Genomic DNA, 27,761 nt, shown 5'->3' with positions numbered 1-27,761 from the left:
CTATAAACAAATTGCTCAATTTGAGACCAAAACAGCAAGCTCCACTCCCTTTCCTAAATTAAAAATAAATCTTATACCAATATTGCAAGACCTAGAATATAATAAAAAAAATAATAGTTACATAATACAGTAGAACATAATGATGTGAGGCAGCAGCCCAAAGTTCTCTTTATACAAGTGGCCCAGGTGGCAATTCCCCCCACTCCTCACTGCCCCCCTTGTCATCTATTCACTGATAAGTATATTTTCACTAGGATGAAGGTCATCAAATTTCTCTTCACTTCCCTTACCCAATATGTGGGCAGTATGTTTGTTCAATAACCATGGTGCAGATTGGTGCAATGTTCCATCCTCTAACGGATGCTATACAATGGATCTAAAATATATAATTATGTACTGGGAGCTCAAAACCTTCTGGCATAACTTCAGTGCCATTGAACCATACATGATGAGGAGATACCCAATCTATTGGTACTATGTCAGCCCAGCTATGACATGAGACTTCAAATCCCTTGGTCACATAGAATATCACTCTAATAACCCACGTACAATAAACTACCATCAATTATATGCAATCTTTAATTACCACTCCTCAAATGTAATAATTAGAAAAGGTCCTTTAGTCTTCAACTCCTGCCTAAGACTCCTAAAACAACTCTCGCCTGCAAAGCCAACCAAAGCAAGCCATCACTCCTCATTCCACATGTGAAGGGAAATAGGATTAATGGGAAAAAAAGTCATACATTATAGAAAATTCTGTACAGCACATTTTTCAGGATACCTGAATTTCAGCCATATTTTAGTTTGGCTCAGAAGAATTTCGGTACAGAAAAAATTTGATGAACCAAATGAGTGGGAAAATTGATTTTTCAGATTCCAGAAAAAACTAAAAAACTGCCTCTGGTTCATGGGCGCCCAAGGCTCAGTGATGCACATGGAGAGCAGCTAGCCGATCTGGTCTGATCACACCGAAGAGCTACTGTAACTCAAATTGCTGAAAAACATAATGCTGGTCATAATAAAAAGGTGTCAGAACACACAGTACATTGATTGCAGTTTGCTGCATGTTGAGCTATATAGCCACAGACAAATAAGAGTGCCTATGATGACCCTGTGCACCACCAACTTTAAATAGGGATGTGATAGTCAGAACTCGAACATGGAGCAGTGGAAGTTGCCTGGTCTAATGAATCATGTTATCTTTTAGACTAGGTGGATGTCTGGGTGCATGTGATACCTTAACCTGGCAGCAGGATGCACTATGGGTAGAAGACAGGCTGGAGGAGGTAGTGTTATGCTCTGGGCAATGCTCTGCTGGGAAATCTTGGGCCCTGGCATTGATGTGGATGTTACTTTGACATCTACCACCTACCTAGAGAATGTTGCAGACCACGTACACCCCTTCATGACAATGGTGTTCCCTGATGGCAGTGGCCTCTTTGAGCAGAATAATGCACCCTGCCACACAGAAATTATTCAGGAATGGTTAGAGGAACATGACAAAGAGTTCAAGTTGTTGCCCTTTTTGTCAAATGTCTCAGTATGATTGAGAATTTGTGGGATGTGCTGGAACAACAAATCCAATCCATGGAGGCCACACCTAGCAACTTGCTGGACTCAAATGATCTGTTGTTAACATCTTGGATACAAGATACCACAGGAAACATTCAGATGGCTTGTGGAGTCCAAACCTTCACGCACCAGACCTGTTTAGGCAGCACAAAGGGGACATACATGATATTACTGAGGTGATTTTACTATTGTAGATGATCAGTGTATATTATTAAGTATATAATTCACAGTACACTAATAGGATCAGTTTCTTACCATTTGGGTCAATTATAAAAACTCCTTCAACACTCAGACATCACACAACACAGCCTCCCCCCCCCCCCCCCCCCCACACACAACACTGCCAAATTTATAGGTGTTGCTGGGTGGGTGCTTTGGGGGCTAAAGCTCCTGATGTGGGGCTCTTTACAATTGGTGGATGTAGTAGGAAAATATTAGTGTTTTGTTATGTTAATTTACATTATTAATTAAAGTTTTTACATGGCAAACAGAGACCATAAATATTCCAATGCCAAGTGCCAGTGGGACAGCACCAAGACTGTCTAGGGCAGTTATATGCAATTACTAAGACAATTGTATTCACTCTTAGAGAGTCAAGCCTGGTGAATAAAATGTACCAATATCCTGACAATATAAATAATAAACCAAAGTTAAATTTAAAAAACATTTCAAATAATTGAACACTACCAACGTGCTTACTTACCATCATGTTTCATAGAAACTGCTATTAGCAGAGTATGCCACTTTTTTAATTCAATAATAAAACCCATAATGTCACCCACATTCAGGCTTGATTAGATCATTGCCCACAATAGAGAAGACTCTGAATACTGTCTGTGCCTTTTTCAATTCCAAAAGCTAATAAGTTTCAATTTTATTAGTATTCAGCTGTGTCATGTAAAGCAAACACCATGAATTTGTATAGGTGAAGAAACTGAAATCATACTTCTTATCTGCTTATATCGCTAACCTTATAAAAGATTCACCCCAATAATGCTGGTATTATGCTGAGATTGACAGAAATGTCAAACACAATAAGAAATTATAGATCAGTGCCTATTGAGAAACCTGATTGCTTACATACCACACAATAAGTATGTTCTAGTAAGGAGTAGAGCCCAAAAAAAGTGCTGCAAGTATCACTATACAATATCTAGGTAATACCACAGTTCCTGCTTTAATCAAGATATAACCACGTAGAGAAAGATATTCTCATTGTGAATTACAGGTTGTAATGATAATCAGGGTATTGCACCCCATGCATTTGCCTTAGCTTGCCCCTAGGTACAGTACAACCATTTACATTTAATTAACAACCTCATGTCTCTATACTGTTTTAACCTGACAATGATTTTATTTCACATGTCATTTTCATGGATATTACAAGGTGAGAGGTGGATATGAATAATAACTTTAAATGTTAATATAGCCTGTGAAGATTACCCCCAAACTGTCTATGAAAAAAATAGATCAAAGGATTTCCCCTACTTAAAATTAATGTTCTTTAAAAGGACACTCCACTGCGCAAATGATTAAAAAAAATAATAATCACTGTTTATGGATAAACCTTAATTAAAACATGAATGCATTTATTATAATATTTCTCATTGGAGATATATCTAAAACAGCTTGCAGATGCTGTAGAGCTCTTGTCTGAAGCCTTTGCAATCCTTCCCCTTCCTGTCCATTCAATTACTGGTGTCCCAATGCAGTTGTAATGATCTTACCTTGATTGGGAGTCAACGCGCAGAGTTTAAAGCACCCTTTGCAATTTTACACCAGCCAAGGGGACTCAAGGCAGAAATCCCCAAGGCGGTGAAACAGTGCACTGGGACTGATAATATCCAGTGCTTCCAAGAATGAGGTACAGACAAGGAACATCCAAGAGAGTAGTCTGGAACGGAGCCAGTAGTCAGGACAGGCAGCAAACAGGCAAAACGAAGGACGAGCAGAGGATCAAGAACCAGGGGTCAGATGAACAGCAGAAATACCAAACAGAAACAAAACAATCTGACAATGTGCTATATCCAAGGCAGGATTTATATAGGAAGATATTAGCCACAAATCAAGAGCAGGCCAGGAAACATCAGATAGTAACTAAAGGTGGTGGAGCCCCAGGTAAGGATACTGACTGTGCAGTAGAAGACCCAGGTTCAAACCCAGTCAATGCCCAACAACACAATATTAGGTATGGCACAATGAAAATCATGACAACATCCTCTCCTAAAAATCACCATAGGCAAGAAGAGGAATGCTCTCTCACAGACTAGACTGTTTCTTTTTAGACTTCTTGGATTTTGGAGCTAGCAGCATGAGCGATATCAATGGCTTGCAGTGCCCTTTCAAAGTCTTGTAAGTGTTCAATAAACACTAGAGTCCCATCAGATGTGTAAGTGTAGCCAGGAGGAGGATCTTTTTCCACAGAACAAGTAGCAGTTGCGATACTTGCCATTTTGGCAGCAGAATCCTCTATTGCTGTAGGAGTAACAGGTTCCTGCAGGACACAAGGAGCAACAGCCGTAGGAGGTTGAGGACTGGTCATACACGGGCAGGTGACATGTTGGCATACAGGGTCCATAGGAAGCGTACGAGTAGTACCCAGATGGAGAACTTGAGGCCTAGATGGGCGTATAGGACAGAAAGTAATGAAATGTCCCCTCTCCCCATAGTATTAACACAGACCTTTAGCCCTTCTTCTTGCCCTTTCCTGGGGTGGTTGTCTGAATGTGGTTATTTATTTATTTATTTATTATTGCCATTTATATAGCGCCAACAGATTCTGTAGTGCTTTACAATATTATGAGAGGGGGATTTAACTATAAATAGGACAATTACAAATAAAATTACAGGAACAATAGGTTGAAGAGGACCCTGCTCAAACGAGCTTACATTCTATAGGAGGTGGGGTGTAAAACACATTAGGACAGGAATTTACACTCAAATAAGGTAGCCCACCTTATTTGAGTGTAAATTCCTGTCCTTTAGGAGAGGGCAAGAGACAGGTATGTGAGGTAAGGGTTAGTCTTGGAGGCCATAAGCTTTCCTAAAGAGATGGGTTTTAAGGCACTTCTTAAAAGATGCAAGACTAGGGGAGAGTCTGATGGCAGTAGGCAGGCTATTCCATAGGAAGGGAGCCGCCCGTGAGAAGTCCTGCAAGCACGAGTTGGCCGTACGAGTGCGGACAACGGACAGGAGGTGGTCACGGGCAGAACGGAGAGACCGAGAAGGGACATACCTATGGATCTGTCAGGAGATATAAGAGGGGCTAGAGTTGTTCAGTGCTTTATAGGTGTGAGTTAGTACCTTGAATTGACTCCTATAGCATACAGGAAGCCAATGTAAGGACTGGCAGAGGGGTGAGGTGTGAGAGAAACGACTAGAGAGGAAAATCAATCTAGCAGCAGCATTCATTACGGACTGTAAGGGTGCAGTACGGCTATTGGGAAGACCAATCAGGAGAGGGTTACAATAATCCATGCGGGAAATTACTAGAGCATGGACAAGCTCCTTGGTAGTATCTGGTGCAAGAAAGGGGCGGATGCGGGCTATGTTTTTAAGATGGAATCTACAGGATTTGGCAACATGCTGGATGTGAGGCTCAAAGGTGAGACCAGAGTCAAGTATGACGCCAAGACAGCGCGCTTGCAAGGATGGACTGATGTTGGTACCACAAACTTGGAGGGAGAGCGAAAGAGGAGGATCAGTATAAGGAGGAGGACCTCTTGGGGAGGACCAAGGACGGAGCCCAATCTCCATGGGTTCCATGGTATCCAAAGTAGGCGTATACAAAATCTCAGAAGTTTCGGGTAACTTGGACATGGTTGGGTTAGCTAAAGCATCAGTTCATGTGTAAGGGGCAGTATAGTCCATTTCCAGATTGGGATGCCTTTTCCGTGGAGTAACTGAAGGTGTTCTGGAAACACAAGGCTTTCGTGCCATATTGCAGCACACTTCCAGGGACTGTATAAAGGCCTCCCAGGAGTCTAGGACTGGATCTTTGGTGAGTAACAAATGGTGAGCCCACATCTTAGGATGCCCCGACAGTAGGGTGATGGCTGTCCTCACCGTAACGAAATCCATAGCATAGGTAATTGGTTTCAGGGAGAAAAGGACTTCACAATCCAACGTGAATGTAGAACACTTAGACCGGTTCCCAGAAAATTTCTCAGGCAACATAATCAGTGGTTCAGTATGTTCAGGTACACAGGGTACTCTCCCTTTAAGGGAAGCCAATTCACGCTGTGTACCCTGTAGAGCTCGGGTAAGCTGGGAGAACTGCTGGGTCAAGGCTGCTAGGGCTTGCTTCAACTCCGCAGGCTCCATGGTCAGATCGTTATGTAATGATCTTACCTTGATTGGGAGTCAACACGCAGAGTTTAAAGCACCCTTTGCAATATTACATCAGCCAAGGGGACTCAAGGCAGAAATCCGCAAGGTGGTGAAACAGTGCACTGGGGCTGATAATAACCAGTGCTTCCAGGAATGAGGTACAGGCAAGGAATATCCAAAATAGTAGTCAGGAACGGAACCAGTAGTCAGGACAGGCAGCAAACAGGCAAAACGAAGGACGAGCAGAGGATCAAGAACCAGGAGTCAGATGAACAGCAGAAATACCAAACAGGAACAAAACGATCTAACAATGTGCTATATCCAAGGCGAAGATAGGAAGATATCAGCCACAAATCAGGAGCAGGTGTGCGTAGTCCAGGTGTAAAGGTTCAGATAACAGGATATCAGGACATCCTAAGGGTGGTGGAGCCCCAGGTAAGTATACTGACTGTGAAGTAGGAGACCTAGCTTCAAACCCAGCCTGGCCCAAGAACACAATATTAAGTATGGCATGATGAAAATCGTGACAGGAGTTCAATGTTATTCTCTAGAGTTTAGCTGATTAATTGTGTTGATGTGATTTAGGATTATGGAGTGTACATTCAATAACTAGTGTTTAACCCCTTAAGGACACAACTTCTGGAATAAAAAGGGAATCCTGACAGAATATTTCTGTCATGTGATCCTAAGGGGTTAAACACTAATGGGTTGACATTTTTGTAAACATTTATATTATATTTGTAACTGTAGCTATGAACAATTTTATGAGTGAAGTTAACTTTATCCACATGAGTGAGAAAAACTAAAAAATGTTTCTATGTAATGTTTGTCCCATCATTCTGCTCTTATATATTGCAATGTAATATTTCTTTAGAATGTTCTTTTCTTTTCTTTTTTTAATAAATGCACTTAACTCTAGGATCCTGGTGCCATGGACAGGATTTTTTGCCAAGTAGTAACAATTGGTAAAATGTGAGTTTGAAGGTGTTGTAGTACTTATCTTTTGGATTTACTAACTCAATTCCTAACCAGGCATAATGCAACACCAAATGCCTAATTTTTTACCACTACCACCTAAGTGAGCACTAAAACACTGCCTCTACCAAAGCTTACTATATTTTGTCTTGCGTTACCCGTAATATCGATACCAATCCAACCTTGGTACATATATGGTTACTCTACAACTACACAATTAACATTTATTGATAAGTTAACAACTTTATCTTTAGAGGAAAGTGAGATTTTGCTAGAGTCAATTATTTAATGAAAACAAAAACAATAAAATAGAATAAAATAATAACTGTTAAATGTTAAATTATTTAACAAAAAAAAGTAATATAAAAAGATATATATTTTTTCAAAAAAGCAGTGTAATTAATTCACTGTAACAGGAGACAAGAAGCGCTTTAACCCTTGCAAACTGTGTGTGAGGAATTCATTAATTTGTTAACAATATCTTGGCACAGTATTAACAATGATAAAACCTCATATTTTTGAGTAGTTCCTCTGTGCTTATATACAAAAAATGTGGCAAACACAACTAAAATAATTTGCATGACAAAACTTCCCTTGTATAGAGATGATATTGTCCTGACAAGACTTCCTTTTGTCTTCCCAAACAAGCATATACAACAAACATGTGAAATTTGGCTAATGAAACAATTTGCTATGTTGTGTGTGAGACAACATAACATATAACTGTGTATGAAAAGTGATGGATAGGTTATATACCAATTGGCCACTCTAATGTGTTTGTAAAAATAATGCCTGGTAAGTTATTATCTCATTAGATGGATGCATTGTTCAATGTCCAGACTGATATGCACTATCAGCAGTGAGGAGCCATAAACTCAGAGTGAAGAAATTGCATAATTAAAATGTAATTAGAAAGCGTAACATTAAAACAATGTAGTTACTAACATGGAAGTTAAAAACAGCAAGGGTAGTCAACAAGAGTACCCACAGGTAGTCCTAGGTCCTTGTCAGGATCATCATTGTGTTTTACACAATATTGTGTATTTGGCTCTGGCTGGGATCGAACCTGAGTTGCCTGCATCCCAGTCAGGATCCTTACATTTGTCTCCACGCATCTTTGATTGTTTCTAGATGTTCTTGGTATCCTGTAGCCTGAGCCTGTTTGCCTGGGATTTGCACACCTGTTCCATGATCATTGCTTGAGACTCCCTATTTAAACCTCGCAAGTCTGGTCCTCGTTGTCAGATCGTGTTTCCTGTTCCGTTTGGTTTCACTGCTGTTTATCTGACTCCTGGTTTTGACCTCCTGATCGTCTACTGTTTTCGCCTGTTTGCCGCCAGCCCTGACTTCTGATTCTGTTACCGACTACTCTTCTGGATTTCCCTTGTCTGTACTGCGTTCCAGGAAGCACTGGTTATTTCAGCCCCAGTGCACTGTGTCACAGCCTTGGGGATTTCTGTCCTGAGTCCCCTCGGTCTGTGCCGAATTGCAAAGGGTGCCTTAACTCTGCCTGCCGGACTCCCACTCCAGGTAAGATCCCTGACAGTCCTTCGTCCTTACTAGGGACTTTTTCAGGGACCATTCAAATGCATATAAAAGCAAACAATAAATATGACAGACCCCTCCCCTCTAATGTCTTTTTGGACCTCCTTAATTGTTTTTTTTCTGTTTGGCTTCTCCATCCTCTGGCCAAGTTCAATCTTCAATTCTTGATGAATTTGGGGTGCGATAACGTTATTGTGCTAAGAGCACAATGCTTGCGTTCTGCTTTGATCTCCAAGTGCACCTTACAGGAAGTAGGCAAAGAGGCAGAACGTATGCACACATCAATTTGACATAATAAAAAAATCATACATTTTACACAAAGAATAGGGAAGTGACTATGGATATGGGGAGAGATTTAAATCAGGAAATATGTTATTAAAAATTACAAGTTAAGTTACCCCATATTGTTTTATTGCACTATTCCCTTAGAATGAAAAGATCTCATTTTAAATACACATAAAAATAAATGTGCGTTTAACCCCCCAGAAATTGTGGATTTAAAAAAGGTTATATATAATAAAATGTGTACTTTTCACACATAGTTATACGCTATGTTGTCTTGCATTCATGCCATTGTACAGAACACTGGTGAGACCTAACTTGGAGTATTGTACGCAGTACTGGAGACCATATCTTCAGAAGGATATTGATACCTTAGAGAGAGTTCAGAGAAGGGCTACTAAACTGTTTCATGGATTGCAGGATAAAACTTACCAGGAAAGGTTAAAGGATCTTAACATGTAAAGCTTGGAGGAAAGACGAGACAGGGGGGATATGATAGAAACATTTAAATACATAAAGGGAATCAACACAACACTATATTTAAAAGAAGAAAAACTACCACAACAAGAGGACATAGTCTTAAATTAGAGGGACAAATGTTTAAAAATAATATCCGGAAGTATTACTTTACTGAGAGGGTAGTGGATGCATGGAATAGCCTTCCAGCTGAAGTGGTAGAGGTTAACACAGTAAAGGAGTTTAAGCATGCGTGGGATAGGCATAAGGCTATCCTAACTATAAGATAAGGCCAGGGACTAATGAAAGTATTTAGAAAATTGGGCAGACTAGATGGGCCGAATGGTTCTTATCTGCCGTCACATTTTATGTTTCTATGTTTCTATGTTTCTTTAGCAGAATTTTACCTATTTGTATATATTCTTATTCCTTGTGACTGATATCAGACATTAAGCTCAAATAGATTGCATTATACTAATAAATAAATTTTACCTTTTTTCCCCACATAATTGTATTAAAATCGATATTTTATAAGAAGGAATATGTATTAAATATAGGTTCAGATAGATGATGGAGAGAGATAAAATTATTCAATCCCCATTGAAAATCATGTTTATTTTGCAGTCACGCGAGGGCTTTTCATAACCTGCATTCTCAGACATCTTGTTGCAGCCATTGACAGCTTCCTTTTTCTGCCCCGTCCAGGTAGCATTACCACTGTTCCTCCAACTTTGAACTTGTGAACTATGCTTCCAACTGTGTCTCTAGGAACATTCAGTGTCTTTGCTATCTTTTTGTATCCTGTTCCTTGTTTGTGAAGGGCAATGATCTCTTCTTTTTATGGTCTTCGTGGACCAATCTTTTGATTTAGTTATATTTCTAACATGCAGTCAAATGTGACACTCAACAAACCCCTGCCAGTTCAGGTATTTCAAGTGTTCCAGCTCAAGCACACCTGGTGCAACTAATGAAGCCCTTGATTAATTGCATCAGATGTGCTTGAGACAAGACCTGTTTTGCATATTTGTGTCGTTGTGAGGGATTCTATAATTTTGTGACTGGAGAAGTCATTATGAGTGGCATTTCAGTAGAATTTGGGGAAAACCACTTGAAGCATTCATTGTGTTGAGCTGTTTCAATTGCTTTTGTTTGATTTGTTTGTGATTGCAAACAGCTCAAAGTCTGTACATTTTGACAATAAACCTGATTTTTTTTAATGGGGGTTGAATAATTTTGATTACAATGAGAGATAGATAGATATCTACTGGAAAAATTTAAAAGCTCCTTCTACTACTTCCCAGCAGAACTAGCTATTAGTTGCCAAATCATAAATATAGGTCAGACCTTGGCCAAAAATGGAAACACAAACTTATTTTGGCTGGATGTAACAGAAAATATATCAAGGGAGTAAAGAAACAAACCTGATCAAAAGTAAATGTACATGCATGTGGTCACTAGATTAGTTGGCATATGATTATAAAAAATGGTTTTGTGAAGATGCACTAACACACAAAATAATTCAACTGCTTCAACAATCATACAAAGGGGAAAGATCAACTCTCAAGGTACTTACCATCAGAGCCAACTGCTATAAAACTGGCTCTGTCACATGTGAATTTAGCAAATTAAATATTGCTACTCCATGTTTCCATTGTAACGTTGTACACAATTATTGTTTTGTTTGTATTTTTTGACCAATTACAAGAAGTTTATTTCATTATATTTTGTGCTCTACCAGAGAATTAATAGCATCCCATTGGCCCTACACAGGTTACTTGTTTAGGTCCCCCTCTTCATTCTTCACATAATGAATTGGGCAAAATATATTCATGGTTCCAAGGTCCCTTTTAGCCCCTGGGTACTAGGCAGACAACGAATGTTGGTTTATGGTTATTCATGTTCAGTTTTACTTTATACATTTTGTTTTTAATAAACTATTTGGTTAGGATTTCAGAAAATATGATAGCTAAACTCTGAACCGAGATGGGGGCCAACAACAAATGGAGACGACTGTCAGAAATTGGAAAAATCATTAAGGACAGCTCAAAAAATGTCTGTTTGAGCATGAAAATATGGGGAACATAATGATAAGGAATGTAGAGAGTTAAAGAGAAACAGGACAGATAAAGAAAGTAAAAGAAATGAGAAGATGAAAAAAGTAAAAGAATAATGGAACAGAAAGAGTAGAAACCACAGAGTTATACAAAATGTAATGAAGGTAATCAATGGAAAAGAGGGAAATATAGATAAAAAGAACTCTGCAAAAAAGAGGAAGAAATAAAAAGACAGCAGAGGAAAAGAAAGCAATGGATGAACCATGAAGAAAGGAATGAAGAGAGGTGGAATTGAAAATAATACAAAAAGATTAATGGTAAATAAGGAGGGGAGCCTGGAAAGGAAAGAGGGCAAATAAGATTTGTAGTAAAAAAATATTAAAGTGGGTAGTAGAAAGAGGAATGGAAAAATATAAGTATTTATGCATGGGAAAAACGTTAAATATGATTTAAATATGTAAAGAACTGACACAGAATTACTAAATGTCAGATGTCATTAAAATACATTTTTTTTTTAGAAATTGTTTGACACTCTCACATGCATACATGCTGTATATGCTCTGGACTGAATAAATAAATATATACTCTTTTAGTTCTTAAAAAATAGCTCTGACTCAAGTTCTGTGCAGCAAATAAACAAATTAATTTGACTGCTTTGTTTTTTTTTTGTTATCTCCACTAATATCATATTTGGCTTACCTGTGATGGTGTTGGTATGTGCATATAGGAATTTAGTGAGCATATTTGCTTTGCTTCATTTAATAGTAATAAAGATAATAAGGAATTTTCAATATTAATGATCAACATAATAATTCACACTAACAGTGCATTTTTTCCAGATGCAGAAATATATTCACAATATTTCATAAGAAATCAATAGAGAACACATAACATAATACAGCATAACCCCATGCTCAAAAAACAGGGATTATTTCAAATGCATTTTGTATGTTAAGACCAGGGCCGGTGCAAGGATTTTTGGGTACATAGGCGAAGATGTATTTTTCCGCCCCCCCCCCATTCAAAAATAACATCTTCACCTATGTGCCTCTTAACCAGCCCCTCTCCCCGTCCATTATTGGTCCCCTCCCTTCCCTGTCCCTTAGTGTTCTTCTGACAGTCACACACACTCAATGACAAACACAGAGACTCACTGATCTGACACACACACACTGATTGACACTCATTGACAGACACACTGATAGTCACACAGACTCAATGACAAAGATACTCTCACTGATTTGACAGACACTCACAAACACACACTGACAGACACACACATACACTGACACACTCACATGCAACACTCATACAATCACTCACAGACACACATACACTCACTCACGCACACACTCACAGTCACTCACAGACACATACATACACACATACTCACTCATGCACACACTCACAGTCACTCACAGACACACATACACTCACGCACACACTCACAGACACACATACACACACTCACAGACACACATTCACTCACAGTAACACAGACACTCACTCACACAGACACATACACACTCACTCACACACACAGACACTCACTCACACACACAGTCACTCACAGACACACAGTCACTCACAGTAACACATACACTCACTCACACAGACACATACTCACATACACTCACAGACACTCACTCACACACACACACTGACACACACACAGACACTCACACACAGACAGACACTCACACAGAGACACATACACACTCAGACAAACAGACACTCACACACTCACTCACACAGAGACACACACTCACAGACACACACTCACACACTCACAGACACACACTCACAGACACTCACTCACACAGAGACACATACACACTCAGACAAACAGACACTCACTCACGCACTCACACACTCACAGACACACACTCACTCACACACACACACTCACTCACAGACACACACTCACAGACACACAGACACTCACTCACACACACACACTCACACACACACAGAGACACGTACTCACTCACTCACAGACACATACACACAGACACACACTCACACAGACACTCTCACACACAGACACATCACATACATTCACAAATTATTTTAATACATAAATAATATCCACCCAGCCTCCCTACCTGGAGAGCTGGTGTGGATCATTCCCTGGGGTCCAGTGGGGCTGCAGGGCGGCGTGCGGCAGGGCTGCGATCAGGCGCTGCGAGGGAGCTCTAACCTCTCTGCTCTGCTCCCTCGCGGGCTGTCTGCTGATGCCGCGGGAGCCGGAATATGACGTCATATTCCGGCTCCTGCGGCATCACTAGACAGCGCGCGAGGGAGCAGAGCAGAGCAGAGAGGTTAGAGCTCCCTCGCAGCGCCTGGTCGCAGCCCTGCCGCACTGGGGGCGGAGATGGTGGCCGGCAGGAGGGAGAGCTTCCCTCCTGCCTGTCACTGAAATCTTGCGCCCCCGGAGCCGGTGCGCCCTAAGGCGGCCGCCTGTGCCGCCTTATGGACGCGCCGGCCCTGGTTAAGACCCTCTTAGCACCTAAGGGGCTTGAGAACTCTAAGCTAGTTAGCAAATGAAATGGACAAAAAAATCAATTTGATCAATTATGATTTGCGTATAATTACATCAGAAGGATATTAGAGGAGCAAAACAATTCCAATGGATTTATTATAATTTCAGTTTTTTTATTGAAATATTTATCATATAGCAACCTTGTGCAACATTTTACATTATAAAAAAAGTACCAGGGCAGGCCTGGCAACAGTTGACATGGTGGGTAACTATAAACAAATTGCTCAATTTGAGACCAAAACAGCAAGCTCCACTCCCTTTCCTAAATTAAAAATAAATCTTATACCAATATTGCAAGACCTAGAATATAATAAAAAAAATAATAGTTACATAATACAGTAGAACATAATGATGTGAGGCAGCAGCCCAAAGTTCTCTTTATACAAGTGGCCCAGGTGGCAATTCCCCCCACTCCTCACTGCCCCCCTTGTCATCTATTCACTGATAAGTATATTTTCACTAGGATGAAGGTCATCAAATTTCTCTTCACTTCCCTTACCCAATATGTGGGCAGTATGTTTGTTCAATAACCATGGTGCAGATTGGTGCAATGTTCCATCCTCTAACGGATGCTATACAATGGATCTAAAATATATAATTATGTACTGGGAGCTCAAAACCTTCTGGCATAACTTCAGTGCCATTGAACCATACATGATGAGGAGATACCCAATCTATTGGTACTATGTCAGCCCAGCTATGACATGAGACTTCAAATCCCTTGGTCACATAGAATATCACTCTAATAACCCACGTACAATAAACTACCATCAATTATATGCAATCTTTAATTACCACTCCTCAAATGTAATAATTAGAAAAGGTCCTTTAGTCTTCAACTCCTGCCTAAGACTCCTAAAACAACTCTCGCCTGCAAAGCCAACCAAAGCAAGCCATCACTCCTCATTCCACATGTGAAGGGAAATAGGATTAATGGGAAAAAAAGTCATACATTATAGAAAATTCTGTACAGCACATTTTTCAGGATACCTGAATTTCAGCCATATTTTAGTTTGGCTCAGAAGAATTTCGGTACAGAAAAAATTTGATGAACCAAATGAGTGGGAAAATTGATTTTTCAGATTCCAGAAAAAACTAAAAAACTGCCTCTGGTTCATGGGCGCCCAAGGCTCAGTGATGCACATGGAGAGCAGCTAGCCGATCTGGTCTGATCACACCGAAGAGCTACTGTAACTCAAATTGCTGAAAAACATAATGCTGGTCATAATAAAAAGGTGTCAGAACACACAGTACATTGATTGCAGTTTGCTGCATGTTGAGCTATATAGCCACAGACAAATAAGAGTGCCTATGATGACCCTGTGCACCACCAACTTTAAATAGGGATGTGATAGTCAGAACTCGAACATGGAGCAGTGGAAGTTGCCTGGTCTAATGAATCATGTTATCTTTTAGACTAGGTGGATGTCTGGGTGCATGTGATACCTTAACCTGGCAGCAGGATGCACTATGGGTAGAAGACAGGCTGGAGGAGGTAGTGTTATGCTCTGGGCAATGCTCTGCTGGGAAATCTTGGGCCCTGGCATTGATGTGGATGTTACTTTGACATCTACCACCTACCTAGAGAATGTTGCAGACCACGTACACCCCTTCATGACAATGGTGTTCCCTGATGGCAGTGGCCTCTTTGAGCAGAATAATGCACCCTGCCACACAGAAATTATTCAGGAATGGTTAGAGGAACATGACAAAGAGTTCAAGTTGTTGCCCTTTTTGTCAAATGTCTCAGTATGATTGAGAATTTGTGGGATGTGCTGGAACAACAAATCCAATCCATGGAGGCCACACCTAGCAACTTGCTGGACTCAAATGATCTGTTGTTAACATCTTGGATACAAGATACCACAGGAAACATTCAGATGGCTTGTGGAGTCCAAACCTTCACGCACCAGACCTGTTTAGGCAGCACAAAGGGGACATACATGATATTACTGAGGTGATTTTACTATTGTAGATGATCAGTGTATATTATTAAGTATATAATTCACAGTACACTAATAGGATCAGTTTCTTACCATTTGGGTCAAAAATCAAACGTGAAAAAGTAACAATAGTGTAAAAAACTAGCAGTAACATTTTTAAATACATTTTTATATATTAAAGGAACACTATAGTCACCTAAATTACTTTAGCTAAATAAAGCAGTTTTAGTGTATAGATCATTCCCCTGCAATTTCACTGCTCAATTCACTGCCATTTAGGAGTTAAATCACTTTGTTTCTGTTTATGCAGCCCTAGCCACACCTCCCCCGGCTATGATTGACAGAGCCTGCATGAAAAGAAAACTGGTTTCACTTTCAAACAGATGTAATTTACCTTAAATAATTGTATCTCAATCTCTAAATTGAACTTTAATCACATACAGGAGGCTCTTGCAGGGTCTAGCAAGCTATTAACATAGCAGGGGATAAGAAAATCTTAATTAAACAGAACTCTCTTTACAGGAAGTGTTTATGGAAGGCTGTGCAAGTCACATGCAGGGAGGTGTGACTAGGGCTCATAAACAAAGGGATTTAACTCCTAAATGGCAGAGGATTGAGCAGTGAGGCTGCAGGAGCATGTTCTATACACCAAAACTGCTTCATTAAGCTAAAGTTGTTCAGGTGACTATAGTGTCCCTTTAAACGCATACATTTTGGTACGGCATGCAGGAATTTAATTGATTACCTGTTTAACCCAAATTCAGACGAATTACAGTTTGGAACAAAATGAATCTCAAAGTCTATTACACATCCAATTTGTGGCCAATAAATAGCGTAGAAGTAGGCTTTGTGTCCCTCAAAGTCAATGGCGTCACCATCCGCTCTACCTCTAAGGCTCGCTACCTAGGTATTTTCTTTGACTCCGACCTCTCCATAACCCCTCATTTCCAATCAATTGCCAAATCCAGCTGCTTCCATCTCAAACATATTGCGCATATCCGACCCTATTTAATGCCTGATACGGCAAAGGTGCTTGTCCATGCCGCTGTCCTCTTTCACCTTGACTACTGTAATCCACTTATAAGTGGTCTTACGTGTTCCCAACTTGTCCCGTTACAGTATTTAATGAATGCGGCGGCGAGGCTCATCTTCCTGTCTGCCAGCACCTCCCACGTCTCCCCCTTTGTCAGTCCCTACATTGGCTTCCTGTAAGATATAGGACTCAATTTAAGATCCTGATACTTGCTTACAAATCTCTACACAATGCTGCTCCAACCTACTTATCCTCACTATTACACAGATGTGTCCCATCTAGTCCCCTATGCTCTCCTGGAGACCTATGTCTAACCTCTGTTCTTACTCCTACCTCTGATGCTCACCTTAAAGACTTCTCTAGGGCTGCACCGCTCCTATGGAACGCCATTTCCCTCTCTGTTAGACTTTCACCCAATCTCCACTTCTTCAAAAAAATCTTTGAAAACTTACTTCTTTGGGAAAGCATATCAATTAAACTGTGAACAGCTTTCCTGATTCCTCTTCTGAAACTGTAATCAAGACAAAACACTAAGCCTTCAATGAACACTATCCTATCAACCTACTTTTCTACCCTACCCTTACCTTTTGTGTCACATTACCCCACTACCTCTAGCATGTAAGTTCATTGAGCAGGGCCCTCAATCCCTCTGTCCCTGTGTGTCCAACTCATCTGGGTACAAATACTTGTCTGTTAGTCCACCCATTGTACAGTGCTACAGAACTTTTTGACACTTTATAAATAATAGTAATAATAAAGTCACTGTTCAAGTGACAGTCATGTACATTTATAGATTGCACACCCATGGAGTGACATGGTGCTGTGACATGTAAAAATGACGTTTGAATAAATGCAATATTTAAAAGGTTTGTGGCAGCAGAGAGCAAACTGAATAATACATGTTACACCACATTTTAATATAATATTTAAATGATTCAGTGTACGTTTAAAATGATGAAATGTACATGGGTTTTTGGACACAAAAAGCTGAATGTTTTTACTGAACCTAATGCCTTAAAAGTAAAAATGAGCCAATTTTCAGACATGAGTAATTCTGAGGCCACTTACACCCATAAGCCAAACCCCAGGGCTTGAGAAGTTGTCTGTAGCCCCACCGACATCAGACAAGGTACTATAAGGACAAAACAAGTGTAATGTCAGTCTGTCTAAAGATATCTGTTATAGCTCTAGATCAAATAGAAGTATATAAGACAAGAAGTCGGGATAGTAAAGTAGTAAAAACTATTAGGGCCTAGGATACAAAGTATCAAGGGATTTGACATGTCTAAAGGAGAAATAGCTGCAATAACAGTGTATTTGGTGTTGAGGGGTTTACAGTAATATATTGTCGTCAAATTTTATACCATGACCATAAATCTACATTAAGCTTTTTGCATGAAATTTTTGCAAGTAGTCTGTGAAATCTTTCTGTTACAACATAACTGCCATGAAAGTGTGTCGTGGCACTCATATTGATATACATCGTGGCATACTCGAGAAACCGCAAGGTAGCTTACTGCTATTCTATGCTCTGCATGAGTCTGTATGAAATGTTATTGTAGACACATTTAACTAAATGTGGAAGATATTTGAAGAATTTGTAATCCACAAACAAATCTTGCGTGTCGCACTGTGTATTGCACTGTGTAATCCACAAACAGATCTTGCGTGTCGCACTGTGTTTATAGATTCCTGCTTGTGCTTTTGAATTCCCCAACACATATAAAACATCTGCATTCAGGTTTTAGTTTTCAACGGTAATAAAAGAAAACCTTGTAAGCACCATAAAACATAGCATTGCTTTTACTAATTACATTTGACATTTTAAAGAATAATCGCTGCAAAGACTAGAACCAGACTCGTTTGATGATCCCAGTGGAGTCAGTAAGTCCTAAGAATTGCAATTCATTTCATGTAAATGATTCTGCAATAGACTGTGGTCAAACATTGCAGGTTGATGTTTATATTGGGCATTCCAAGCAACACACTTTATTTATACATAGTCTGGTTTGCACAGACTCTGTTATGACAGAGTCACCTGACTTATTACAGTCCTATTCAGTCGAGTGTGTATGGTACAAAGTTTAACGAGATTTTGGAAATTATAACTTCAGCTCCCTTGCCTTTAAAAATACTGAGCTGCTAATCCTGCACTGATCAAGGTTATTTTCTAGAGAAATGAATTTAAGGTAGAAATTTAATTTTCCTTTAAAATAAACGTCTCTTGAGGTGCTTTTTGTTTAGGGGTCTATTCACTTAACAGTGACTTCTTATTTAAGAAAATAATTCAAATTTATAAAAATAAATAAATAAATGAATTGATCGGCAAAGTACATTTAAAAAAAAAAAAATCCAGTTTAGGTACCCCGACTCTTGAGAAAGGACCAGGGATAAGTCCAAAACATTGGTGGTACATAAATAAAAGGCTTTTGCACTTTTCACCAAACAATACCTGTGAGTGCCCTCTTTTCCTGGATATATTTGAAAAAAAATGTGTGTGTGTGTGTGTGTGTGTGTATATATATATATATATATATATATATATATATATATATAATGTATGTGAGTATGTGAATTATCTGCCAACAAAATATATCTTATGTTACACAGTTAGTAACTTCACAGTTATCACAGTAAAACCAAGGATAAGCATCTGATTTCTTCTCTGAGAACCTCTCCTGTCTGTAAGCAAAGGGTGGAGAGAATGAGAGGAGGGGCAGCCGATGACATCAAGGGAGGGGAGCAATAGTGGAGAGACCAATTCTGGTCCTGAGTTCTGTGTAGTATTTCCATGTCATGCTGTCTGCTCTGTGTGGCCCTTGCAGTAAGCACAGTGTGAGGAGAGGAGGTGCCGTTGAGATCCCAGGGGAGGGTCCACACTTCTGACAGAGATGAACGAACCAAGCAGAATGCCAGAAAGAGTTACATAGAAGAAAGGAGTTTCTTTTAGATACAGTTGTTTCAGCACCAGAGATTCCACGTTCTATGATTCCAATTCCGAGCAGTGCTGTCTGTTTCAGCACCACTCAGGGACGGACAGTTCCCAGCAAAGGACAGAGTCACTCTGCTCACACTCACTGACACAGCACACTTTGAATCGAAATCATTCTCCAGGAGAGCCTGAAGCACAATGTACCAGGGACATATCCAGGTAAGCACATATACCATGCATGTTACATGTACACACTGAGCAGGAAATCAGGCAACAAGTGAAAATAACGCTTTAAATGATGTGCTATTGTGCTGATGATTATTATTTATTATTATAATTATTGAACACTGGCAACTTTTACAAAGTAAAGTCATTTGAGTGGGTACATGCATTAGATGTGTTGACTTGATTCGTTTTTGACAGATGTTTATTTTTTTCCATGTGAAGCATTCAGCATGCCTGTCCATTAATGTATGTCTGGGTGTATGTCAGTTGAAGGGCAAACTATATATTTCTGTGCAGATTAATTAAAATAGGCAATTAATGCAGGGAGCATTACTTTGCAGTTCCGAAAATGTTGGCAGTTACAAGATTGACTTGATATGAATTATTTGCCTTAGCCATGCTGTGTGTGCTATGTAACTCTTCCTCATTGCTTCCTGGCTCATACATTATTTAAACATGGGTACACAAGGTACACATTATTACAGACAAGAGAAGGAATGCCTCTATATGTCGTAGAGTTTGTTATTTAGCATTAACAGAGTGTGAGGTTGGGTTTACCATGCAAAGCTTCTGTGCCTTCTAATTCCTGTAACCTTGACTTTGGCCCTCCCCTCCATAGCTGGGGAATAAGAGTCTGATATGATGTAAAGGAAATACCATACTATAAATAATCATAGGAGAAAATCCTTTTCAGAACCCTGTTCTTTCTTTAACTATTTCATTTTTCCAAATGTATTACAGAATAAAACACAGATTGTTTTAATTAATTCATTGACCTACTGTATCAGTGAGATTTATCAAGTAAAAATATATCATGTTAGTATAAACTCTCACAGACCAATGATGTCTAAGCATTCATTCAAATCTAAACAAATGGTCTGTTATTTTAATAAATATTAGATAATATCACTTAATACCTGGCTACGTTATTCTACATTCTCACTCATTTCTTTATGTATAATGTAATGGAATTCATGTGGAGCAAGAGTTTAATTTAATGGAAAAGTGGGGTTTAGATATACTCACCTTTTTTAAAGTTGTGATTAATCTGTTTCAGTTAAATGATTGGTTGTACACAAATAATGCATTTAATATTAAGTGAGCACTGACATTTTATATTAAAGAAATCCTACATTAATGTGTATTAAAGATAATGCAAGGCCACGTATGGGTTTAACTTGTAAAGTAAGCTGAAGACTGGATAAGTGGCATATGGCACTAACTCTCAAAACATGCAGCATTCAATAGGAAACACATTATCTCTAGATTTTTTTTGCCAAGAAGAGAAATGGGATATCATGGAGTCAACATTGTTCATCATTGGCATTAATAGTCTGGGTTCCATCCTGGGCTGTAGACAAGTTTTGTACTGTCACATAATGTAAAGTTATTATATGGCTTGGGTGATCATTGTTTCAGCTTTCCATTGGAACTTTCTTCAGAACCCTGAATTAAGTTCCTATGAGAAATTAACTATCCGGTACCTTATACATGTGTTATCTCTCTCTGTACATTTATTTATACCCACATATACATGCAAATTGAGTGAGTGAGACATGTGTGTGTGTTTTCAATGGACATAATGGGTTTTAATGGTAGCTGGGGTCATCTGTACCTTGTTTTCTGTATCGACTATATTTATTTTTAATTATGTATATTTTATATTCTTTTAGGGTTAGGTCTATGAATTGGGTTAAAACTGTAGTTTATTTTTTTAATTCTCGGGCAGCATTGAGACATACATGTGCCTGTCTACCCCAAATTATTGAACTTGTGCTCTCATTTCAAATTAATCCTCTTTTTTTAACAATAATGTGGCAGCAGAGGGGCTGAGGAGCTGAGGAGACAGAACAGTGCAGGTCTGTCTTCCCAGCTCCTCTGCAGTTTATCAGTAATGGGACAATGTTGGAGGAAGCTACAAATAGCAGCTGCTGCCTGGGTATAACTCACCCACCAATCTGCAGTCTAATCTCCATAGGATTAAGTTAATCATAGCCCTAACTGAAACCCTTCTAGATCAATTCCTAACCCTAAAAGATACCTGATGGAAAAACAGCTCACTGTTTTGAATACTCATCTTTCAGTCGTGTGGTTTATTATAATGTCTTCAGAACTTCTCAATGGTATTATTTTCCCATAATTACTGTTGTGTACCGTCCATCTATCCATCCATGTCTGTCCGTCCATCCATCTGTCAGTCTGTCTATCTCTATTCATTTTTTTTTTGTCTATTTGTTTTAGTATTTTTGAAATTCATGGTCCTACTTAATTTGCTTTAAATATCCATTTACTGCAACAAACAAAAAAAGTTTCAACTTCATATTATTGTGGTGATTGAATTTGTTTCTATTCAAAGTCAAATAATGGGATTATGATTCTGCTGCAAAACATTATCCTTGACCAGTGGTTAATTAAAATTTGATCGTAAATAAAGAATTACATGTTTTAAAGAAAGTGAATGTTTTTGGAAGTTCTGTTGAGTTCCATATGAGTGAGGCATATTTCTGAAATACGCACACTGTGGTGACAATAGTTGTAACTATACACAGCAAGGAATAAAGTGTTAAGTTGCTTTATATTATGATGTTCATTTGCTCTCTTAAACATTGCCCAAGTGTTAATGCTGCATGTTATTGCTTGGAATTCAACAAAGACTACACATAAATGTCACCTCCCCAAAATAACTCAGCAAGCATTGTGTTTGAAATGTCATAATTAATTAGAAAAAATAAAAACAAACATTTGTTGCTTTAAGTAAATTGTGGACCCTTAAACAAATTGTAGTGTGTGTGTGTGTTTTTTTTCTAAGTATGATAAAACCTTGTGTGAATATGCTTTTCGTAAACACCATTTTATGCTTGTAATGTAGAAATGATTTATAATAGAACATATAACTTACAGTCTATCTACAAGAAAGAAATATAAAAGAATGATTAACAATAAAATCACAAATAGTACAGTAAGTGTCAGTCAATAAATTATAACATGCAATGACTTTACATGAGCTAATTAGGAAATACATCTTGTAAACATTCTGTTTCTCTATATACTTTTGAACGATATTTCCCATAATTATCAGCCAGCTTCAAAGCTGGTTAAGTAGTATGGGAAATGTAGTTTAAAAACATCTGGAATGACAACGCTAGCTACCACTACCCCTTATGAACTATAAACAGAAGATATTTTCTATACCAGGGGTGCCCAAAAGGCTTATCCGCAGCTGTACAAGAACTACAACTCCCATGAGGCTCTGCATGCATTTAAAATATCTTTAGAATGACAAAGCATCATGGTAGTTGTAGTTTAAAAAAATCTGGGGAGCTACCTTTCGGGCAACTTGATCTATACACTTAAGACTACCAAAACAAAACAAATGGATTCCCTGCAATTACAAAAGCAAAACCAATGAGAGTTTCAGTAAATACTACATGTCAAAGATCATACACTATCTTGCTCTATGTCAATGAGAGACTCTTTTAGTGTTTCAGCATTAGTGCACATAAACAGCACAGCATGTGTTATTCAATCAGAGATATATATGCAACCACAGACCCAATTAAAGTTATAACCCCATAACAGAAGGGGGTTTAGAATCTACACAAGGCTTGCAAATTGCTGGAAATTTTCACAGTCTGTGGTCTTACATATACCCTGACATACAGACAATGCTAATATGAGACAAAGAATAGAAATATGAAAGCAGTAATTGTCGATGTTTCAAATCTGTTTTTATGCACCTTACTGTTTGGAGCAAATATACAGCTGTTTCAATTAGCAATCTAAATGAAATAAACATTGATAATATATACAATATACATTATAAACTGATATCACTAGAGAAAGCTAGATAGTTCTCATACACTTTGAAATGTATAATTAGCCATCTTTATGGCCACTTTAGCATTAATTACTGTGGTTGGAATTATGATTCATCTGATTTCTATTTAACCTTAATGTTATAATAATCACATAGGGGCTTATTCACTAAACATGGAAATGAACCATTTAGGCTATAAGTGCAGATTTGGAGAAATTCTTAAAATCAGATAAAGTCACATATTGAAATTTCAATTCAGCTTTCTATTCACCAGAATTCTGTATTTCATAGATAAATCCTTCAGGACTGAAAGAGTTACATTAAAGAATCAGACTTTATAGAAATGTTGAAAAGATAAATCTTCTTCTTGGATGTTTACTGGGTATTCATTCAAAGCATATAGTTTTAATGTCATGATGTAAAATATCTCATTAGTGTTATATATAAGAAATCAACCACTACCAAAGTGATCTGGATGCACTTTCCGTCCTTATAAAAAAGCTCCACAAAAAGAGAAAATACTCAGTAATTGCAACTAGCATATTGTTTTTAAATAAAAAAAGTTACATAATGAAATATTCTGCCAGACTCATCGATGTTTTTCTAGCGAAACGACACAACCTCCTTAAAATCCCTTAAAAAGGGATCATTTACATATTTATTGTGAGTCAAGATTTGTCAGACGATGTCTAGAGGGGAAGCATGTTCCTCTTAAATTGCACTTAAAGAATTTTGAGAATTTTTAATTGTTTGTATTTTTAAAAATGCAATCTTTATTATTGATTATCACGTGGTTGTGAGACTTGTATTAATGCTGTAATGCTTGATCATTAGTTTCCACATAATCCAGTAAAAAGGTTGTCCAAAATGTAGATCTCCAGCTATCACAGAACCATAACTCCCATGATACCTTGTCAGCTTTCTTGAGTTTGGCCAATCTTGATCCAGCAGGTCTATTCCACATTATCTATTGGGCCCAATTGCACAACATACTCAGTATAATTTATGGGTTTGATCCCACAGTTCTGACAGAACCCAATTTTTGTTCATTATCTATAGTATCAAATTACAGATGTAGCAAAGTTCAAATTAAGCAAAATAATGAAGTATTGCAATTACCTGTTCTAAATTTTTAACTAGAGAACTGGAGTAACAGATATGTATAGCTTGCTTATATAACTGTGGTCAAAAATGCTTTAGACTTGATAAAAGGGGGAACTACCAAAAGCATTTCACTACAAATATGTGTGAGTCAAATTGAAAAGGTATTAAAAGAAACTGCAATATTTCATATTGCATTTGCATTTCTGGACCAATACGGCAACTGAAATACCATGTCCTCTATTTAATAATTAATTTATCACTGTCTGCAGTGCTTTAACTATGTACACGTATGCAGACAACCCCATGATCTATACAAGCAAACCCATTCGATAACAACTTGGAGCTGTGTTACACAATGAGTTCTTGGAAATTGAAAAAAGTATTACTAATATAAAACTTTTTTTTAAATACCCAAAAAATGGTTGCAGGGGTGTTCTGAACAAAATCCACAATGTTTCCATTACAAGTTGAGAAAGTTAGTGTGCATTGCTTGCCCATGTATGACACAGCCATCGAAGTATTGATGGCTATACCAATGACTGTATACACTTTTAGACTTTTAGAAGAGGTCTCCATCTCGGTAGATCTGCTAAGCTCATATTATATAATTCTAATAAAGATAAAATTGTGAGTTCCCATGAATTAAAACTTTTGGGATCAAATTAAAATAGAATTGCAAACCCTGTGATTAAATATTATTGACCCTGAAAAAAAATGGTTTTCACATGGTACAGTCTTAAAACAAAATCTTAACTGGATAATAATCATAGTGTTAATAAAGTCATTGATGTTTGTAAGCCCTGTGAGTACTTGATCAGATATATACAGTGTTACACAGGTTGGTTCCCATCTATAAATACTTGATCAGATATATAGCGAGCTACATAGGCTGGGTTCCCATCCCTTTTCTTGATTGCCCCATTTTAAACGTAAAAAGTCTGGTTTAGTAAATATGAACCTGAACTAACATCTTTGTGTTAAATATGTTATCATTTATACTGAAATAACATAAACACAAACAAAAATGTACATATTTGTACAAACAAAACCAACGAGGATCAATTCTACTCTAAGCAGAATTAGGGTGAATTTGTAAAAATAGCTCGTATCCACCAGATACATTGATCAACAACAGACACAAAGAATTCCCGAAATACTAGACCAGCATTCTTGAGTACAATATATTATGCAATTTTTAATCTAAGCTCCTGAAAATCACATTAAATGTATCTGTCCTACACCTGTGCAAATATTGGCTTGAATCTTTAAATACAGCCATGTTCTTTGCTCCTTTGCCATTAGTGATGTCGCAAACATAACATTTTCCGTTCGCGAACGTCGAACGCGAATTTCCGCAAATGTTCGCGAACGGGCGAACCCAGCGAACCGCCATAGACTACAATAGGCAGGTGAATTTTAAAACCCACAGGGACTCTTTCTGGCCACAATAGTGATGGAAAAGTTGTTTCAAGGGGACTAACACCTGGACTAACACCTGGACTGTGTTTTCCATCAATAGTGATGGAAAAGTTGTTTCAAGGGGACTAACACCTGGACTGTGGCAAAACTCCCATGGAAAATTACATAGTTGATGCAGAGTCTGGTTTTAATCCATAAAGGGCATAAATCACCTAACATTCCTCAATTGTTTGGAATAACATGCTTTAAAACATCAGGTATGATGTTGTATCGATCAGGTAGTGTAAGGGTTACGCCCGCTTCACAGTGACAGACCAAACTCCCCGTTTAACGCAACGCAAACAACCGCAAACAGTCCATTTTCACAACCGCAAACTCCCCATTTGCACAAGGTTGGATACCAAGCTAGCCATGTCCCGTACCTTGTCCTCACTGATGTCATTGAAGGTCTCTTCCTCCACCCAGTCACGTACAACACCAAGGGTCCCCGAAAGGTGACAAAAAGCCCCCTGTATTTTTTTTTTTTAATGTACACTACTGTTACACCAGATATGAGTTGCACTGGTGTGACACTGTGCCCTGGCAGGCCCTGAAACACACACGTTTGAAGGAAACTGACTGCTATTATTTCACAGTCAAATTTCGAGTTTTTTTTTTTTTTTTAATGTACACTAATGTTACACCAGATATGAGTTGCACTGGTGTGACACTGTGCCCTGGCAGGCCCTGAAACGCACACGCGTGAAGGAAACTGACTGCTATTATATTACAGTCAAAAAAGTTTTTTGTTTTTTTTTAAATGCAAGCTTTTGTGACACCAGATATGAGTGGTGGCACTGGGCAAGTGGGCACATTATAAGCTGTGAGCCTGACACACACGCTGGCAGGCAGGCAACTGCAATTAGATTACACAGGGAAAAAAAAAACAGACTGATGTTCTAGCCCTAGAAAGGGCTTTTTTGGGTGCTGTCCTTACAGCAGAGATCAGATGAGTCCTTCAGGACTGTAGTGGACACTGAATACACTAGCCTAGCTATCAATTTCCCTATTAAATCAGCAGCAGCTACACTGTCCCTCCTCTCACTAAGAATGCAACTTCCGGGGGGCGGGGCCTAGCTGTCATGGAGGAAAGACGCACTTCGTGTGAGCTCCCTCAATATCTCACTTTAAGCAGCTATCAACAAGCGAATTTCACCCCAGAAGGGGATGACCCAGCAATGTTGCTCCTACCTGACCGACCCGACATGCTTAATAGCGGTCAGCAACTCGACAGAGCCTTACTTACCTCCGCGTGGCAAGTGTGGCCTGGTGCTCACCGGGCGGGAGGGGTGGCCGATCTCCCGATCCTGGGATGCCCAGTAGCAGCTACTTCCCGGCAGGAGCTCCATTACCCCCCCCCCCCCAGGTCCGGACTGGCCATCGGGCACACCAGGCAAATGCCCGGTGGGCAGCGGTGGCCATGGGCCGAGGCTGGCAGGGGAGGACCCAGTATCTCCCCTGCCGGTCTATGCAGCTTACTGGCTATGGGGGAGA

General features: G+C 38.9%; 1 protein-coding gene across 1 annotated transcript in view; it reads left to right on the top strand.

Annotated features, from left to right (window-relative positions):
• Positions 1-19,538: 19,538 nt before the first annotated feature.
• PEX5L (peroxisomal biogenesis factor 5 like) overlaps positions 19,539-27,761 on the top strand; it is a 276,171-nt gene continuing 267,948 nt past the window's right edge. The window contains exon 1 of the mRNA XM_063442701.1: positions 19,539-19,882. Coding sequence (XP_063298771.1) covers positions 19,862-19,882 — 21 coding nt within the window. The 5' untranslated portion in view covers positions 19,539-19,861. The remainder of the gene's footprint in view (positions 19,883-27,761) is intronic.

The sequence above is a fragment of the Pelobates fuscus genome, chromosome 2 (assembly GCF_036172605.1).
Source record: "Pelobates fuscus isolate aPelFus1 chromosome 2, aPelFus1.pri, whole genome shotgun sequence".
NCBI classification, from domain to species: Eukaryota; Metazoa; Chordata; class Amphibia; order Anura; family Pelobatidae; genus Pelobates; species Pelobates fuscus.
This window is presented reverse-complemented; position numbering and strand designations above follow the sequence as displayed.